At 46.2% G+C, this 18,852-nt stretch overlaps 2 protein-coding genes across 6 annotated transcripts; one reads left to right on the top strand and one right to left on the bottom strand.

Annotated features, from left to right (window-relative positions):
- The first annotated feature begins 147 nt into the window (after nt 1-147).
- TM2D3 (TM2 domain containing 3) lies at nt 148-5,469 on the top strand. The gene is made up of 6 exons (XM_007424525.4): nt 148-278; nt 2,217-2,312; nt 2,887-3,044; nt 3,461-3,635; nt 3,950-4,025; nt 5,147-5,469. The coding sequence occupies exons 1-6, from the start codon at nt 185-187 to the stop codon at nt 5,310-5,312; spliced, it is 765 nt and encodes a 254-aa protein (XP_007424587.1). The 5' UTR covers nt 148-184; the 3' UTR covers nt 5,313-5,469.
- Nucleotides 5,470-6,666: 1,197 nt separating this feature from the next.
- Nucleotides 6,667-18,527, bottom strand: TARS3 (threonyl-tRNA synthetase 3). 5 transcript variants are annotated; one of them, XM_088148346.1, is made up of 19 exons: nt 17,981-18,525; nt 17,561-17,659; nt 17,246-17,436; nt 16,254-16,377; nt 15,019-15,140; nt 14,487-14,604; nt 13,925-13,989; nt 13,260-13,338; nt 12,389-12,535; nt 12,034-12,132; nt 11,190-11,356; nt 10,845-11,007; nt 10,581-10,646; nt 10,426-10,503; nt 10,241-10,341; nt 9,360-9,464; nt 9,184-9,256; nt 8,853-8,967; nt 6,667-8,030 (listed from the first exon to the last, which is right to left on the bottom strand). In XM_088148346.1, the coding sequence occupies exons 1-19, from the start codon at nt 18,209-18,211 to the stop codon at nt 7,882-7,884; spliced, it is 2,292 nt and encodes a 763-aa protein (XP_088004472.1). In that variant the 5' UTR covers nt 18,212-18,525; the 3' UTR covers nt 6,667-7,881. The 5 variants fall into 5 exon arrangements, with proteins under 5 accessions (XP_088004472.1, XP_088004471.1, XP_088004473.1 ...); XM_088148345.1 differs by having other exon boundaries at nt 10,581-10,718; nt 17,981-18,519; XM_088148348.1 differs by having other exon boundaries at nt 7,893-8,030; nt 8,853-8,972; nt 10,581-10,718; nt 17,981-18,524.
- Nucleotides 18,528-18,852: the final 325 nt, after the last annotated feature.

Below are 18,852 nucleotides of genomic sequence, written 5' to 3'. Positions count from 1 at the left end.
CGGCCCTCGCGGGGGCGGCAGAGAGCGCTGGCCGAGGACGAGAAGCGAGCGAGCCCGCAGCCCGGCTGCCTCGCTCGCTTTCTCTTCTGCGCAGGCGCAGGCGCAGAGCCGCCGCCGCCGCCGCCCCGCCTCCTTCCCCCAGGTTCCGGGGCGGAGCCGGGCACAGTCCCCGGATGAGGGTAAGATGGCGGCGGTAGGGATGGCTGCGCTGCGGGCGCTGAAGAGGCTCTGCTGCGTCGCCGTTTTCCTCTCGCAGCTCTACGTCCTCTCCGGCCGGGGTGAGGCGCGGGGGTGGGAGGGGCGAAGCGGCCCCCGGCTTGTTTCTCCGCCGTAATGAATAAGCCCATTAATTAATTATGCTAATCCGTGCAGCCTCCTGAGGGCGGGGCTCAGCCGGACGGGCTGCTTATGAGGGAGGGTTGGGGGTCCCAGGCGCCCCCTCTGGTGGGGGGGCTCTTTCTCCACGCGAGCGTGCAAGCCCGTGAGTGTGCAAGAGTGTGTCCAGCTGGGGAGCGCACTCTGCACAGGTTCAAGGAAGCCTTGTTCCTCCCCAGTCTTCTGGAGTTGCCTTCCATTGAGGCGGATTCAGGTGGGCTTCTGCCGTCGCGGGGATTAGGGACCCCACGGAGGTCTTCTCTGGAGGGAGGGGGGAGTCTCTACGAGGCCCCTCAGTTCCTCCCCCGCCGGTGGGTCAAAAGGGCTCTGCAGGCTGATGAAGGGATCGCCTGGGCAGGGCTTCCCCATCGAGAGGAGTGGGTTGAAAGCGGGGTAAAAAAAAGAAAAATACAGGGCCAGGTGCAGGATGGAGAGAGGGTGGCTCAAAATTGCTGCCCCCCTAATGGGGGTTGGATTGGGGCATTAAAATGTTTGTTTCGAGATTTACAAAGCCACCCGACTCAGCCACCCTAATGGGGGGTTGTGCAACATAAACACCTGATAAATCAGAAAGAAAAACAAACAAACAAAATATAAATACCAACTGTAAAATGGCCACAACAAAACAGTCTCGGAGGGGGACTCCCACTCAACCCATCCCTAATGCCCGGTGGTGGGGAAAAGCCGGGTCTTAAGGGGCTTGCAGCTGCCACGGGGCCGTGCGAAGGCTCTGCTGTTTCCACAAAACACTCCATCTCACACACACACAGCAGTGATGTTGGAAGGTGATCCTGGCGTGATGCAAGTCTCGGGGGATCCTTCATGCAGGGACATCCTTCATGCATGTCCCATGTGAGCCATCCCCAGACCTGGGTGGAGTCACTTCCGAGGGATGCAGACCTTCAGAGCTCAGGTGGGCTTTTTCCAAAGCTGCTTCTGAGGGACTTTTCTAAGGTGGACCACAAACATCTTTGGATTTTCTACTGAACAAAGGTGCAGCAATATATGTAACTATGGCAGAGATTTTGGGCTATTTTGCAGTAATATTTTCTCCTAATTATAGTAGTGTATTGATTAGTAAACCAGTGACTGTTGATAAGTATAAAATATAAGGTAGCTGTTTTTTTCTTTTTTTTGTTTCTTTCTTTGTATTTTTAGTTTGTTTGACTCCAGTCTTTTCTATATTTTTTTTAAGTTTAAAGATTGCTTTGTTAATTGTGCATGTTAATGTGAAATAAAAAAATCTTAGAAAAAAAAGGAAGGTCTTTTGGTGATCATTGCTTTGCTCTGGCAAAGGAAGCAGAAAACAGAACTGTCCTTTTGAGAATAATTCATAGCTTGGGTTACGATGGAGACGGATGGTCATGTGAATTACAGCTTTGTGCAGGGTGAAAAGCTTTTGCCGGAGAGCTTTGCAAGAGTGAAAATCGGGGCACGGAACTTTGTTATTAAAAAGTAATTTATATGACCCTGCATTTCTAACAATGCTAGTGTACTAGACTGGAATCATCCGGGAGAGTGAGGGATTTGGTACGGTGCCAATGCTCAGGTTTCAGATTAGTTCTGCAGAAGCAGAGTACATGTAAACCATGTCCTTTTCTCAGTGCTCTTTCTCAGGGCCCCCATGGATTTAATCCTGTATCTACCATTCTAGTCTGGAGACAGTGCTGGACATTGATATACTGGTAGTGTCCAGAATAGTGTTTCTCAACCTTATCGACTTAGATGAGTGAACATGACTGGCTGGGGAATTCTGGGAGTGGAAGTCCACACATCTTAAACTTGCCAAGGTTGAAAGACACCAGTCCAGAGTCTATCGTGTCCTCTCTCCGCTTTTCCAGGGTCGCTCAGCTTAGAGCATTCTCCTCCACAAGTTCCACTCTCAAAGATTGCAGGAGTCCCTACAAGCACGCATGTTCCAGCCTCTAAAGTACCAGGTATGTAATGTTTAAAATCCTGTGGTATGGTTTTGGAATGGTTTTGCTTTCTGAAACATTCCAGCAAAGCTTTTTTTGGAGTTCATGAGTAGTACAGTTCACGTGGATCAGCTTAATCCAAAGGATCTGCTATTTTCTGGCCTCTTTCCTCATTTGTTTTATTTTTGAATGTTATAGTTTGCTCTTCTCTGCTGAAAAGAGTCGGTCACTTGTGTTTGCAGATGACAGGCATCCGTAATTCCCTCTGGAGAAAAGTCACTGCCTCGTGAAAATATTTATAATAGGTTAAGCATAATTACCAGGAAGCAGGACTCACCCAGTTTTGGGAGCTGGGGTGGGGGTGGGGGCTACCTCTAAGAAACACATGTTCACGGTTGTGCTGTACCAATTAACTAGGAGTAACGCCCATTGAATGGAGGATGGCTACTTGTAGAATTGAGTGATATTTTGCTAAAATATGTACAACAGATACATATTCAGAGGAGAGTAATGGCAAAGACTCATAGAAGTTTCATACGTTGTTATTTTATAGAAGATACTGAAGCTTTTTTTTTAACTGGATTTTATTTCTCAGAGGGTACCTCAGTTCCAGCTTATGTGACCCGATGCCCCAGCAATGGGATTTGCAGCCGATTGCCTGCAGAATGTATGACGTGTAAAACAAACTACTCTTGTGTCTATGGCAAACCAGTTACCTTTGAATGTGAAGCCAAATCCCAGGTCCATTGTGTTGTGAGTAAAAACATTTGTTTGTAAACAAACACAACATGACAATACACCATGGTGTTTACTTCAAATAGGAAAAAGTCATTTTCTTAATAGGTTCAGGAAAGACTGAATGTCAAGCATTATTTTATCCTACTGATTCGAAGCATTCCTTTCTTGCTGGGGGTGGGATCTGTTTATTTGAAGAGGACAGTTACAGAAGACTCAACTTTCTAGCAAAAACTTCATTATTTAAATTGTTTGGTTCAATAGCTTTAATTTCTACTGAGACTGAATCACATCATGATTACTTTTAGTCTAAGTTTCTCCACTTCGGCAATTTGAAGAGGTGTGGACATCGACTCCCAGAATTCCCCAGCCAGCCTGATCTAAGCTGTGAATTGCTTTCAAAAGGAGGGTGACCTTTTCTGCTTCCTTTGCAGGATCAAAACAACAACCCTCAAAAGACCTTTCTGATCAACATGACTTGCCAGTTTTGCTGGCAGCTACCACCCTCAAACTACCTTTGCTCCAATCCTACAAACTGCAAGACAGTCTCATGCCCACGAGAACGCTACAGTGCCAACTGCACCGTGAAAGACCACATTCATTGTCTAGGTGAGCCAGACTTTCTCACCTGTTTGGGTAACCTGTCCTGGTTTCCTGCAGTGCCCAGAAGCTTGACTTGTAAATCTTTAGCTTTGCATTATGAAATAAATAATAAGTTTATTATTTGAAAGGCTGCAACTGATGCTCCCTAATTCTCTCCCCCCCCCCCCCAGATGTGCCTCTTTGGGGATACTACCTTTGTTGGGACAACCAGTTTGGCAGTGATAAGAACGCTTTGATCCGGCTCTGCCTTGCTTTTATTTTCTGCACTGGCATCTTTGTGATCCTACTGATAAAGATTTTTTACATGTGTTTGTTTTAAGGAAATCGTACTTTTCCCAAGATGCTTTATTGCAACTGGACTGGAGGCTACAAATGGTCAACAGCCTTGGCCTTAAGGTAGGAAAAGAAGCGTCCAATGTCTGGGTACCTTGTATTATATTTGAATAGTGCTTTAAAAAAGTGTTTAAAACCAGGCTGCTGGAAAGAAATTGAAATCTATTTGTTAAATGAATTCTGTCACGTGTACCTGACCCACTGCTTGAAGTTCTCCTTGTATCTCTTAGGAGTTGCTTTTGATGATGAAACATTAGACCACTGGTCTATTTCTGCCCTTAATGGCCACTTGAATGCATGTTCTCCGCCTTTGAAATAGGATGAGAACATCCTCCTAATTTAATTTCTCTTGCTGTCCTTGAATTGTCATTAGCCTGCATGAGATCCTTTTCTCCTAGAGGGAGCAGTGGGGCCAGATTTAAAATAAGTCACCCTAGTTCCAGGACCATTCAGAGGTACTCGTGACAATCTTGGAAGCCCTAAAGAGATTATACTTACCTGCTTATGTATATGGCAAGATCTCTGGAATTCCTTCTTTAGCTCCCATCCCCATCAGAGATAGGACTTTCTCTAGAATTTCACCCCAGCTACACGATTCTCTTTGCGGAGAGGTTAGCCTGGTCCTAGATCTCATATTTGTACCAGTTGAGAACCTTTAAATCAGTGTTTCTCAACCTTGGCAACTTTAAGATGTGTGGATATCAACTCCTAGAATTGGGAATTAAGTCCACACATCTTGAAGTTGACAAGGTTGAGAAACACTGATTTAAATTTTCTCGTGCCTCTTGGATATTTGGTTTTCATTTTCATATACAATAGGCCGATACTATATTTTGCTATCTGCAAGAGCTTGCGTTTGAATAGCAAGACATAAAGTTCCGAATACACTCTATTTTCCTGCTTTACTTTCATTACCATTAGTTGTGTATGGGCGTGTTTCCAGCCAGGATATGTCATAATACTTCCAGGGGTTTTTTTATTGAGCGATGAAAATAAGCAAAATTCTTTGGTATTTTTACTCATCACATTGGTAGGGCTTCTTTCAGTGCCTCGTATTATTGGTCAATATAATCAATATAATCAGTATTTGCACAGCCCTTGCCTTTTGCAATGCGTTCGCTTGCTTTGCTGCAGATATCAATAGGGCTGGACAGCCGCTAACCCCTTCTCGTGTCACCTTCCAGCATCACGCTTGGCGGCTTTGGTGCAGACCGGTTCTACCTGGGACAGTGGCGGGAAGGTCTAGGCAAGCTCTTCAGTTTTGGCGGCCTGGGAATCTGGACGCTGATAGATGTGCTACTGATTGGAGTTGGGTACGTGGGTCCCACAGACGGTTCGCTCTACATCTAACCAATTGCAGCAGACGATTCCATCCGGTGGATCGCCCTGAGAAATGCACAGGTCGGACTTGAAAGATCCATCTGGAAGCGCTGGCACGTCTGTTTAACGTACAGTATCTGTACTTGGCCTGCCTTTATTTTAAGGTAAAATAAACAAATGACTTGTTGATGCTTTGCCGGAGTAGATTTCTTTCTGTTTTGGAGATCACCTTTATTTTTTCTATGAAAAAAAAAAGGAAGCTTACAAGTTGCAGAATGAAAATGCAGTGCTATTTCCTTGATCTATTAAACAAATTTGGGTTAGCACAATGCATTGGCTTTGTTTCATAATCACGCCTACAAGCATTAAGGGTGGGAGTTTGGGAGGGGTTAGCTGTTTAAAAAATGACATCTAAGCTACTATCAGACATTTTGCTAGAAGCTTTTAAGTGTGAGGAATCCATGACTCTCTAGGTCTTGTAACATTCCAGAATGATTAAAATTAGTTGTTTCTTGCATGGCGTCCTATTTTAGCATTGTTCCATCAGTTCAAAAACTTCTATTAGGGAAGTTCTTCGTCTTCCTTGAACTTTGCATCTAAGTGGTTACACAAATGAAGGCAGAAGCAGCTCCATATTGTGTTTCTGCCCGTCCCATCCTTATCGATTAGTACAAGAGATCCCATATAAATTGTTAGTGTTTGCACACTGCTTCTGTGGGAAAAGTAGTATTTCTTAATACCTGTACTCCATCAGAAATTCCACAAAGTGGCATAGTTTTAGTTTTATTTTCAGTACTCCCCCGCCTGGAAATTGGATAGTTTGGTTAGCTTTTGATGAAACTGTATTTGTATATAGGTAACAAGTCTAAAGTCTGTTGTTACGAGGGACGGAGTTCGTGCCTCTGCAGACACTGCCGAATGTACTTTCCGATGCTAAGTTTGCATGGTTAATGGTGAAGACAAGATATGCTTGATTCGTGTAGGACCAATCAAATGAATTATGACTATTGGATAAACTTAAAAAGCTTTATCTTCTCACACGGTGGTTTTTAATAAATGGTATTTTACTTCATTATACTTGACTTGGTGGCTCATTTAGGTAGAGCGGGTTGAAACTTCTTTTATGTTATTCTATTCTGTGGTTTCATGACTAAGAGCAACTTGCTGGGTTTTAGGCACTGAATTCTTCTTGACCTTTAACTGCCCAGAGTCCTGGACAAAGGGGCTGCTGTGGAAATCCAAACTATCTATGAATCTTTGGGAACGTGGGATGCCTGGGGCTGAAACTACAATGTGTAGGGTCTAGCAGAGTTTTAGAGAAACAGGAATCATTCTTGTGGCAATTCAGCTACATCACATCAAAAAGAAAGGGACTGCACCAGGATGAATATTCCAATTTTATTCAACCAAAGAGGCAAAGCGTGCTACTTAGGCCGTCACTTGATTCAGAAGCTCCAGGTTTGGAGAGGATCATGTGGCTTTCTTAGAAACTCTCCAGTGCGATAGCAAGTCCATGAAGACATGAGTCACAGATCTGCTTTTTTGCCAGAAAGCAAAAGGTAAGGCATTATCAGGAAACTGTCTGGAAATTCTCCAATGTAAATGGACATGTCATACAGTAGTGGATATGGCAAAACTGACACATTCATTTCGACAAGACAACTTCCTCATGGACACCGCCCCCCCTCCAAAAGTAGTAAAAGGTATGGATCCAAAGGTTCCCTGTCTTGCAACAGAGAACTTCACAACTTCGCAACTTCACAACTATTCCCTCTCAGGGCAGTTTAGAATTTGAACCTGAGGGAAAGACCAGCAGCTTCCCAGTCTTTGGAGTCATTCCTTACTCAGATTTGTTCTAAGGCCATTTGCGGGGGGGGGGGGGGCGATGGGGTGCCTTCAAGTCAGTGTTGACTCCTGGCGACTGCCGGGACAAGTTCTAGCAGTTTTCTTGGTGAGATTTCAGAAGTGGTTTGCCATTGCCTCCTTCCTAGGGCTGAGGGAAATTGACTGGCTCAAGGTCACCCAGCTGGCTTCATGCTAAGGCGGAACTAGAACTCAGGGTCTCCCGGTTTCTAGCCCAATGCTTAACCACTACACCAAACTGGCTTTCATTCTAAGATCTTGTTTCTACTTAGAACATATGATGAGGGAAACTAACATGATTTAGCTAAGTTGCCTATAAAGAAGGCAGCTCAGAGTCTAAATATTTCTAAGTGTTCATGGAGGGAGGGGGTATTCTGTCCCCCCACCAATCAGTAGCAGCAACCACACTTATAAATATTCACAAAAGGAAACTCTTGTGCTACATGAGACACAAGCCATTTTCTGTGGGACTCTGTTTTCCTTTTGAGAAACAGGCATGCAAACAGTCAAGAGAATCTAAAAGCAGTTTCAATTTTTCACACTTCAAGAGAACTGGCGTCCCCGATACACTTCAGCGTCAGGAAATACTGCAGCGTCAGGCAAGGGCAATAATCCAAGGTTGCAATTCCAAGCGCACTTCCTGAAAGTAAAGGTCACCAAATTCAGTGAGACTTAGCTCCAAGTAACCACATTCATTCAGGACACGGCCAGTATTCTTCATTTTTTGTGGGGACGACTAGAATTCTTCTTCCGCGTGTAAAGTACGTGACGCTTTCAACTTCCTTAGTTTCTCAATGGCAAAAGACACCAAAACTTCTCCGTGAACTTTGTTGTCCCTGGTTCGCACGTTGACAGCATTGCCTGCTTTTTCCTTCTCTCCAACCACTGCAAGGAAACAACACTGTTGTGATGATGCCTCACAGGACATTTACTTTTTTGGAAATGCTGTTACAGGTAGTCCTCACTATCCAACCACAATAGGGACCAGAATTTAGGTCACTAAGCGATTTGGTTGTTAAGCGAATTGTCAATGACCAGAGCGGATTTTACCACGTTTTTTACAACGGTCGTTAAGCAAATAACCATGGTCGTTAAGCAAATCCAGCTTCCCCAATGGACTTTTTTGCCGGAATTTGCTTAACGACCGTTGTAAAAAAGTCACAAATCATGATCATGTGACCATGGGGGATGGTGCAACAATTTGTGATAGTTGTAAATGAGAGTACAGGTCATAAAGCACTTTTTCCAGGGCCGTTGTAACTCTGAACCATCATTAAACGAACGGTCGTTAAGCGTGGACTACCTGTATATGAAACAGGGATGGTACTGAGTAGGATTTAGAAGATCACACTGTAAGAGTATTTCAAAGAACTGTCCTGTAAGGAAAGCAAGTGATTAAGTAATTATACAAAGCTGAATTTGGAGTTCCTCAATTATAGTTGCAAAAATCATTAATGGCATCTCTTTTTCCACAACCTAACAAAGAGGCTCTTACATAGCGGGAATGAGATTTACCACACAACCTCTCTTACGCTACATGACCCTCTACCCTATAAGGTTATTCTCGGCCATTCAAATGAGCTAGGAATTCTACAGTTCTAGATTAGTAGACCCAAAGCATCTGAAGAAGGCCCACACTGAAGGAACCTGCTTTCACACTTGGACAAAGGGAAAGCCAAGATAGTTTTAAAAGCGGATCATAGATACCGAAAATGAAATTATACTGGGCCAGCTGTGCATTTCTTATCTTCTTATTTAACGTGCAGCTCTGATCCAGATCAACGTCAGCCATAAATCCAGCTTCAGAGGTGTCACTGCAGACCTGAACTTGAAGAAATGGGTTTGTTTTTAGCCTAATGGCTTTGCCAAACAAGTGTGTACAATACAAAAAAGAGATTAAAAAATCAACTGAAGCATCTCCGTTTAATTAAACTGAAATGTATCTGAAGCATGAAGACGGTGCACTTTTCCCATTTGCAGCCAACTGCAAAGCTATGAATTCCCTGCTCTTCCTTTCTAAGGATATTTCTACTCTTACCTGCCGGGCGTATTCTTCACAGGTGGGGCCAACGGGGACCACCATGACTTGTCGAGGGGAGAGCCAGAAAGGCCTGAACGAGAAAAGAAATGGTCGAGGTTAACCGTTCTTAAACGTTGCCATGACACCTATAAGAAGCCTTCTGCCCTTTCAAAACGGCAAGGTCAGCTGCGCACCATTTTCCGCCGTAGTTTTCTGCCAGAATAGCAATCATTCGCTCCACTGAGCCCAAAATTGCTCTGTGGATGATTATGGGCCTTTTCTTGTCGTTGCCATCTTTTCTGAAAAGAAAAACAAATGAAAACACTTGACTTCCACTTGGTTTTGTCCCCCTTTCACTTGGGTTCAATCAGTTTCTGCCAGGCCAGTTCCAGTCAGCTCCCGCTCATTTAGAGAGCTTGTAAGAGAGTTTTCATCAAATGTCTTCGTCAGGGGACTGAAGCTCCCACTGCTCCTTTCGTCCTTCTTCTTTGCCCAATGCAGAATCCCATCGTTCCTTCCTTCCTCCGCTCCTTTCTTACTCCACCTCAAACATCTGTAGGGGTTCTCCAATCCTTGTTGCAACCCATTTGGACCCAAGGATATTCAGGAACCGCATAGATGAGTACAGATCAGGTGACCTGTATCTGACCTGTTTTGACGACTTCTCACCTAGTTGCCACCATCTTTACTCTGGTGCATTGGTATTTACAGGTAGTCCCCAGTTTAAGACCAAGTTCCATTCCCAAGGTCTGTCCTTAAGTCAAATTTGTACATAAGTTGGAACAGTATCATTGTATAATACTGTATAAGTAGTACTGTGTAATGAACTCAAACCATTGTGTATTTCACTCGAATTTTGCTATAATAGGCTCCGTTCTTAACTATGGGTTGTCTGTAAACTGGTGCTCTTAACCTGGGGATTGCTATTTTAGTCTTTTAGTCTCTTAACATTTCTGAAGTTTTATCAGAGAAATCCCAGGCTCTAAACCCATTTGCAACCTCCTGATTCCTCAGCTCTTCTTTGGTGGCATATGAATAGGGTCTCCAGTGTTCAGTGATTCTTTGGCAAACTTACCCAACGTAAGTAAGATTAAATCGAATGGGTAGCTGGAAGTCAAGCTGGATCGTAGCACACTGGTGGTATCGGCCAATAGCATCTTTGATTGTAATATCAATCTGCCAAGGACAAGATTACAGAATGGAGTTCACCTCTATGCTCCAGGGGTAAGATTTAAATCAGAACACGAGTCGCCCACTAACCTTGGGGCCGTAAAATGCTCCATCCCCCGGATTGAGCTTCCAGGGCTCACCAAAGTCATCCAAGCTGTTCTGGAGTTGCTAAGTGCAAACGACAAGAATCATGTTTCAAACCCCATCAACACTACACCCTAGCATTCACCCACTGTCAAGATTACCTTCTCTGCCTGATCCCAGATCTCCTTCTCTCCTAGGAAGTGGTTGGGTCTTGTGGAAAGATGCAGCTGGAAGGTAAAACCAAAAACAGCGTAGACGGACTGCAAGAAACAGAGGCATCCTTTCATCTCCTCTTCAATCTGAAATTGAAGAGGTTCGTCAACCTATCTGTAGGAACTGAAAAAAGCAAAAGGAGACATCTTCCTAAAAGCAGTCTCCCTTACTTGGTCCTCTTCCCTGTGGTGAGCCCAACCGAGGCTTCCTACCTGCTCCATCGTGCAGAAGAGGTGAGCGTCATCTTGTTGGAAGCGTCGAACCCGCGTCAGACCACTCAGGGTCCCCGAAAGTTCATTACGGTGAAGCACGCCAAAATCAGCAAGTCTTAGCGGCATCTCCCTCCAAGACCGAGGACGATGAGCAAACATCAGGCTGGGAGAGATGGGGAGATGTTTGTTAGATCAAGTGACAATGCTCAGCTCATGTTATGGAGATCCCCGTGCTCTTTTTCCCAGTAGGATTTCAGCATGTAATCAGTGGTAGGAACCCATGGGTCACATTTTAGGTGCCTAGTTCCTCAACATGTTGGGGGAAATAGAGACAGAAACCCTCACCAGTGTCCAGGGCAGTTCATGGGCTTCAGGGCAAAGATTTCTTTTTCCACCTCAAAAGAGAACATGTTTTCGCTGTAATGCTGCCAGTGGCCTGAGGTTTCCCAAACTTTGCTGTTGTAGATATTGGGTGAAATGACTTCTGTGAAATTCCGCCGCTGATACTCTTCCTGTACAAGGTAAGTCATTCCTTGAATAGGTGGTAGGCAAAATCTATCCTTCAAACACAGTGGCTACATTTGCTCTTTGAACTCTGAGATCCTTCAAAGTTCATCTGTTTTATACTAGAGTTGCAGATCAGAAGGACCAAATTGGACCAAGAAATACTGGATCAGAAAAACTAACATTTATACACGCTTAATTTCTGTACACAACCATATACTTTTGGGAAACTGGAAATGGGATGTGCTTTTATTCCAACCTCTATCAAAGCATTTAGAATGGAATACCTGGTTCCTTCCCCCATTACTCTACAATCAACTTAATCTTCAACAGTAACTCTTCTGAAAGAGGCTGAGCTGAAATATAACTTCATTCACACATCACCCGCTGCCTTGGTTGGTTGAATAGGTCAAGTTGGCTTGATTCACCCAGAAGACTAAGCTGGACCTTAAAGCCAAAATGGCTGGAACCACTCATGGCGCTAAGCCCAAACCAGCCAAACCACGTTACTATACAGCGAAATGCCATGTGTGAGTCCGGCTACATTGGGTATAGTTCTTCCAATCAGCTTTGTGGCCACCTACAGACTTCCCTGTCTAAAGCTGGCTGGGGAATTCTGGGAGTTGAAGTCCACACATCTTCAAGTGGCCACGATTGAGAAACACTGCTCTATTGGTTCACTTACTTTGATGAAATCCATGAGTGTATTGTAAACAAAAGCTCCACGGGGAAGAAAGAAACAATTTCCAGGGCTCAGATCGTGGAAGAAGAAGAGCTCTTGTTCCTGTACAAACAGTCACCCAAAGTTAAAAAAAGGAAAGAACAGTCAACCTTCCTGGGATGAAGTTGTGCAATACTCAAACGCAGCAACAGAACACAGCAGGCCCCCAAGCTTTCTTGTATAGGCTTCAAAATAACATCCCAGATTTGTGACAGATCACTAGGCCATTCCACAAAGGCCACAATAAATCTGGATGTTTTCCAGGCCACATCAAAAACTCCATTTTGCATTTACCCCTCAACCAAAGGGAAAAGCCCACCTTGCCGATTTTCCTGTGATCCCGGTTTTTGGCTTCCTCCTGGAACTTCTCCCACTCTTTCATCATTTTGGCCTCCGGGAAAGAGATTCCATAAATTCGTTGCAAGGTTTCCATGTTGGCTTTTCCCTCCCAATAGGTGGATGAGTTCTAATATGCAAAACATTGGACACACACACACACACACACGGGAAAGAGATGATTTAGAGTTCAAGAAATAAATGCACCACTATGCTGCCTGATCATCTGAAGCCTTCTGCACATACTCTTTGTTTCTGATATGCACTGTTTATATATTGTCTATAATTGGTTTCGTAAGCTGCCCAGAGTCATTCATGAGGTGATCATACAAAGTGAAGTAACAGGGAAACCAACCAACCAAGAATAAACCCAATGGAATATATTACTGCTCGTAATCTTTGTTCTTCAAACTCCATCACCCTCCACCATTACTCTTTACTAACCCATTTACTTCTATATATACTTCCTCCCTCCCAAAATTCTGAGCAAGTTACAGACAAATGCAACAAGACCTGAGTCAACAAGATAAGATCTCACACAAGAATGGCAGCCAAATGCCACCACTAAGAACTCCAAAGCTCACCTGAACAAGATTGGTTTAACTGCCTTAAAGAAAACCAACAGCCAATGAGTCTGGAAGGAACAAGATTTTGAGTCCACCAAGAGAAGTTCTGCCTGTAGGTCCAACAAGGGCCCAGGCCGGGCAGAATCTACTTGGAGGAGATGTCTCCTAAGGTAACATGGGGCTGTGCTTTGTACAGCTCTATGGGTTAAAACCAAAGTTTTGAACTGAGTCTGGAAGTTTACCCTGACTGTGCAATTCCTGTTCAACAACAACAACAGACACCCTTACCTTAATGATCTTTAAGGCCTTTATTTTCCCAGTGTGTCTCACATGAGGGCCTTTGCATAAGTCAATCAAGGGACCACACCTATGAGATTACCAGTGAAACAGTTAATTACGTTCAGGTTATTAACCACTTCGTCTACCAAACTTGGTTTCCCACCATGTCATTATGATCCATTCCAAGTTTCTGTCATTCTTAACATTTACAATGAAGCTTTGGGCAGGTCAAGCATGAGTTTGTGGCACCAATTGCGTAACAACCAAGCCACAGTTCAGGATGCATGTATATTTCATCCTTGTAGCTTTCACCTTAAAATTCACTCCTGTCTCTCGGGTATAACATCATTTCAAAATACCAGCACTCTCTTATAATCAAGCAATCCTTACCCTTATCTTTGTTCTCTGAAACAAAAATATTACATGAAATTGCATCTGTAGGCAGGATTCCTGTTATTCTCACCTCATATCCCATCATGCTTGAGCTGCCCTTAGCTAACCTTTATTTTAGAATATTAAAGCACTTTCAGTTATACTGAAAGTGCTTTAAACTTCCACAGTAACATCAAATTATGACGTGAACGTAACCAATATTTATTTCACATGCTGCTTCTCCCTAGCTAAGAGAAGAGGGGCTATTATTTTAACACACAATATCAAATCCATATGGTTACCTGTAAACAGTTGTTGTCGGCGTGTGGATTTTCTCATTCAGGATCCGACATTTAAACTTGTTATACTACACAAAAAAAATGAAGAAACAGGCAAGAACAAATATGTCAAGAATTAGCCTTTCTTGGCCTCTACTGTCTACTCCTGATGGCTTCACACTTGGACCTCTGCCCATGTGGGTTGGGAATTCTGCGAGCTATAATTCCAGGATATTTAGAGGATGCCAACTGGGAAAGATGGTGTCAATTCTCCTAGCAGCTCACAGGATCTCCAAGAGGATAATTTCCTGCTCCCAGAGATTCCAGGAATCTTTTTGGAGAAGTTACTATTAAATAACAGGACTTGCCCACAATCATCAGGAATCACACCTCATTCAGTGGCGTCTAACTAACCACTTCAAGAATCTTTCAATTGAGCTGAGCCTAATTATGTCATCCATGAATTCCAAAGAGCCTAAACTGGTACGAGAGATTTATAAGCTACAAAACGACCCAGAAAGATTTGAAGCTTATTTCTCAGATCTTCACTTGGTTAATTTCATGTCTTCAGAAATGCAGAACTTACTTTAAACATCTCCAACAAATCTTCTTTCCTGACTTCTAGCCTTTCAAAGGGCTGCTTCTCCTTTATGATGCTTTTGCAAATGTTCTCCAGAGTAAGAAATTCCATACTTGATACCCCTCTGGAGAAAAGAAGATCTTAAAATCATTGATCCAGCTGCATGCCAGCAAAACGAAGCTGTGATCATCTTCACCCAAAAAGTGAATTGTAAATCTCTTCCCTTCTCCCAGATGAGGTCGTACTAACTGCTAAAAGGTTTTTAAATTATTCCTATGTATTGCAGGTAATACATGCAAAAATACATTATAAAAAAAAGCCACCCTTGCAGCTATTAATAATCTCAGTGGTTTATCATAAAACATTTCTATCACACTGGCAACCGTTACAAGCATTTATTCATAATTTAGCCAGAACATCCTTGATTATTGACAGACACTGGATGTTGAAAAAGCAACATATAAATATTTTGTTCTATTTAACTTAACATTTTATACAGCAAGATTCCAACCAGTCCACCCTGGCTGTCGGAACATACCTGTTTTCCATGTACATGTCGTAATAGAAGCCGTTCTCAATGGGAGGTCCATAACATAAATATCCCCCGTAATAATTTTCCATGGCTTCACCAAGAATATGGGCACTTGAATGCCAATAAACCTAGAAAGAGGGGAGGGAACAGAGTCTGGACCCACAGCAATGTAAGTCACGATTGGGGTGGTCAGTTTGTATAAACCCAGCAGCTAGTGAAGTTAGTTGCCGATATTGTTTTTACTGAACTGTAACAAACAATATCAGGTAACTGCATTAAATCCAAGATGCATAGAGGGGGGGGAAAAAGAAAATATTTTAAAAAAATCTGCTACAATGTAAATAGACAGATACTCTACATGTACAAATTTACCATATATGTAAAGTATACCATATTATAGTTTATTGCTATTGAGTAAACCATAAAATGCATCCAAATTTGATAAACTTGTGGTTCCTGCCTCTGACGTCCCATCATTTTAACTTTGTGATTTTCTTCTCTAATGTGGTAACTGAAGAAGCCTTGTTAATCCACATCTCAATTGTTACATTATCTAGAGCAGTGTTGTCCAAACTTGGCCACTTTAAGATGAGTGGACTTCAACTCCCAGAATTCCCCAGCCAGCATGAATTCTGGGAGTTGAAGTCCGCTCATCTTAAAGTGGCCAAGTTTGGACAACACTGATCTAGAGTTTTCCAAGGTTGGGCAATTGTTATTTTGGCTGCTAAAATTAAATAGATAATACACTCTTTATTTTTAAGCTTGAGGTTTGGTCCTGTACCAGGGAAGTTAGTTGGCAGTTCAACAGGCTGTGCAAACTCAGGTGATCAGGCTCATGCAAGAATGCAGGGTTCACTGAACCGTGGATCAGCACGTTGTGTGACCCCAGGGAAACACAGTGGAATATGTGCAGCCCGCACCATAAAACATCTTGTCTCCGCGTCTCCCAACCCTCGAAGGGCCTCCCCGTCTGAATCCACGTGTCGGCATCCTGCCCGCACGTTAGCTACTATGAGCAAGCTCCGTTCAAAAGGAGCGGGGTGTGATCAGACTGATCCACACGAGCCCCGTGCCACCAGCACCTATGCTGGATGAGGAAGTTTCCGGCATCCATCAGCAGAGTTAGCCAGATTAGCGTGGCCAAGATGGAGAAGTGTTTTCCACGTGGCGTGGCCTCCTCCTGCATCAGAGCTTCTGCCTTCAAACAGCCTTGCAGGGAAGGAGGGAGAACGCCGACATACCGCCTGGGCGTCTTCGTTCTCAAACGTCAGTAGCTCCAAGGTGGAATCTCCTTCCATCGGCCGGTCGAGGTCCCACAATTCCCCATTCACTCTGGCGATGACGGCGCTGTCAGCGACTCCTTGGCTACAGAGGGCAAGAGAGGCTAACGGTTTCGCTGCTGCATAGTTAAAATAACCCAACAGCCCCCTCCAGGTTTGGCCCAAGGATCATCTGGTCATCTCCTCTGGACCCCTCTGTGTGTTTAATTGTACAATCGCAGAGAAAGGGATAGGGGACAAGGTCAGCCGCGCAACACACATTAAATGTAGACATGTAACAACACCCATCATTTCACGGTAACCTTTTAGGTTATAAATTTGTGATATTTAAAGTGTTCCAATATTCATCTGTGGTCTTTTTACCTGTGGGCCTACATCTGGCCCATGAGTTGCTCACCATCTTCCTATAAAGTTAGTCCTCGACTTACTACCATTCGTTTCACAACTGTTCAAAGTTACAACAGTGCTGAAAAAAGTGATTTACACCTGGTCCTCACACTTATGACTGTCACACGGTCCCCGCTGTCACATGATCAAAATTCGAGCACCTGGCAACCAACATATATTTCCGATGGTTGCAGTATCCCAGGATCACATGATCACCATTTGAGACCTTCCCAGACAGCTTCTGACAAGCAAAGTCAACAGGGGAAGCTGGATTTGCTTAATGACCACATAATTCACTTAACGACTGCAGCACAAAAGTTCATAAAATCGGGCACAACTCACTTAACAATCGCATCTCTTAGCAATTATAACTGTGGTCATAAGTCAAGGACTACCTGTCATTCTAAGCCAGCTACAGATCACAGGTAAAAAAGGCCGAGGTTGGCACGAGGTTTCAGATCAACCAGACTGACTTAGGATTACAGGCCTCCGGTTTTCAGCTTCACAAGGGGACAACGGATTGCATTCTCAGAAACGTTTTATCTGCGAACGTACTCCAAGCTTACCTGAGACCCACAGCGATCTGGTGTGGCGTCGTATTCCAGGCCTGTCCTTCCACCACCTTCCCATCGGAAAGCGCGATTCTGATTGTCCGACTCTGGCCGGACGCTCTAGAGCGGAGAAGCGCGTCGCTCTCTTTCTTCAGCCCCTCGTAGAGCTCCAGCCTGCTCCGGATGAAGGGCAACTCCTGCAGAAGCTGCAAAATGGCGCCTGGCAGAACTTCCCTGCAGCCAGGTAGGCCTGGACTGGGCATCCCCCCCAGCAGAGCCACAGGCAGGCCCAGACCAGGGCCCCAGCACCCAGCCCCCCAGACCACCTACTTCTTGTTGGCCCCCATCTGCAGCGCGGGGCTCGCTCCTCTTCCTCTGCCCCCTCTCCTCCCTCCTCGGGGCAGCGGCGCCCTTTCTCGCCGGGAGGTCCTAATCAAAGAAAGGCCCGGAAGGCGTTTGCAAAAGGACAGTCACGGCAGCGCCTTCGATACCAAAGGCCGAAAGGCGGGCGAAGGCAGGATTTCGGAGTCTGCGGGGATGCGCGTGTCGGGTGGGGAGGTGCCCGATCGCAGCTGTCCCCGTTCCCCCGAGGGGCTGGGGGCGAGGGGAGCTGCAGTCTGCGCGCCCTCTAGGCCGGGGGATGGGGGCGCTGCGCCCTCCATTCCCCCGAGGGGCTGCGGGCGAGGGGAGCGCCGACCTCGGGCGAAGGGGGCGCGGCGGTTCGGGGCTCCGCCGCCGGGCCTCACCCACCTGGCGGGCCTGCTCGGCGGCGAGGCTGCGGCGGAGGTGCAGGAGGCGGTAGCGCAGCTTCTCGTTCTCGTCCCGCAGCGCCCGCAGCTCCGGGCCCGCCCGGTCGGGGGACAAGGCGGCGGCGGCGGCAGCGGCGGAGGCGGCCTCCTTCAGGCGCGCCACCTCGGCCGCCAGTCCGCGGACCTCGCGCTCCTGCCGGGCCAGCCGCGCCGCCACGGCCTCCGCGGCCATCGCTCCGGACAGCACAGCACGGCACGGCACGGCCCGGCCGGGCGGCGGCGGCTCCTCCTCCTGCGGGGCCGGCGTCCCCGCGCCGCGCCGCGCCGCCCCCGGGCGGACTTAGGTCCTTGGCGCCCCCGGCGCGCCCTCTGGCCGCCGCTCCCGGCGAGGGAGGGGGGCTCGCAGGGGCCTGGGGAGCCCCGCCGCCCTCCGCGGGCGCAGCGAGAGGAAGGCGGGCGGCAGCCGCGACAATGGAACCCTTGGCGGGGGATCCGCGGGCCACGCGGAGGGCGTCTGCCCGAAGCCCCGCCCCCTCGCTGGGCCTCCCGCAGCAGGGGGAAGGGGCGGCCGGCGCGGCCATCTTGGCCTTTCGGACCCCCTCCCCACGGGGGCCCCCGTGATGGAAAAGATGGCCGGGTGCGACCGCGCTCCTCCTTCCCTCGGGAAATCTGGGGACGTGGCGGCCCGGTGGGCCGGCTCTCCTTGCCCCATCGAGGGGGAAGGGATGAAACCGTCTAAGGGCCATGAGGCTTCAGGAGCCGGCGGACCCTTGGGGTGGGGGCCCCAAGGGAGGCCACGGCCACCACCTCTCTCCCCTCATTCCGCCTTCTCCATCCCCTCCGCCTCTTGCTCACTTTCAGGCAGCGGAGATG

Source organism: Python bivittatus, unplaced genomic scaffold (assembly GCF_059951505.1).
Source record: "Python bivittatus isolate LINGU-HERP-01145 unplaced genomic scaffold, Pbiv_v1 ctg000530_np1212, whole genome shotgun sequence".
Taxonomy (NCBI): domain Eukaryota; kingdom Metazoa; phylum Chordata; class Lepidosauria; order Squamata; family Pythonidae; genus Python; species Python bivittatus.
The sequence above is the reverse complement of the archived record's forward strand: the minus strand, read 5'-3'. Positions and strand labels throughout refer to the sequence as shown.

Coding starts and splice junctions, on each gene's coding strand:
- TARS3 (XM_088148345.1), bottom strand. CDS start 18,211: ATGGCCGCGGAGGCCGTGGCGGCGCGGCTGGCCCGGCAGGAGCGCGAG. Junction 17,660..17,980: donor CCGCCGAGCAGGCCCGCCAG/GTGGGTGAGGCC, acceptor TTCTTTGATTAG/GACCTCCCGGCGAGAAAGGG. Junction 14,605..15,018: donor GACATGTACATGGAAAACAG/GTATGTTCCGAC, acceptor TCTTTTCTCCAG/AGGGGTATCAAGTATGGAAT.
- TM2D3 (XM_007424525.4), top strand. CDS start 185: ATGGCGGCGGTAGGGATGGCTGCGCTGCGGGCGCTGAAGAGGCTCTGC. Junction 279..2,216: donor CTACGTCCTCTCCGGCCGGG/GTGAGGCGCGGG, acceptor CCGCTTTTCCAG/GGTCGCTCAGCTTAGAGCAT. Junction 2,313..2,886: donor TCCAGCCTCTAAAGTACCAG/GTATGTAATGTT, acceptor TTTATTTCTCAG/AGGGTACCTCAGTTCCAGCT.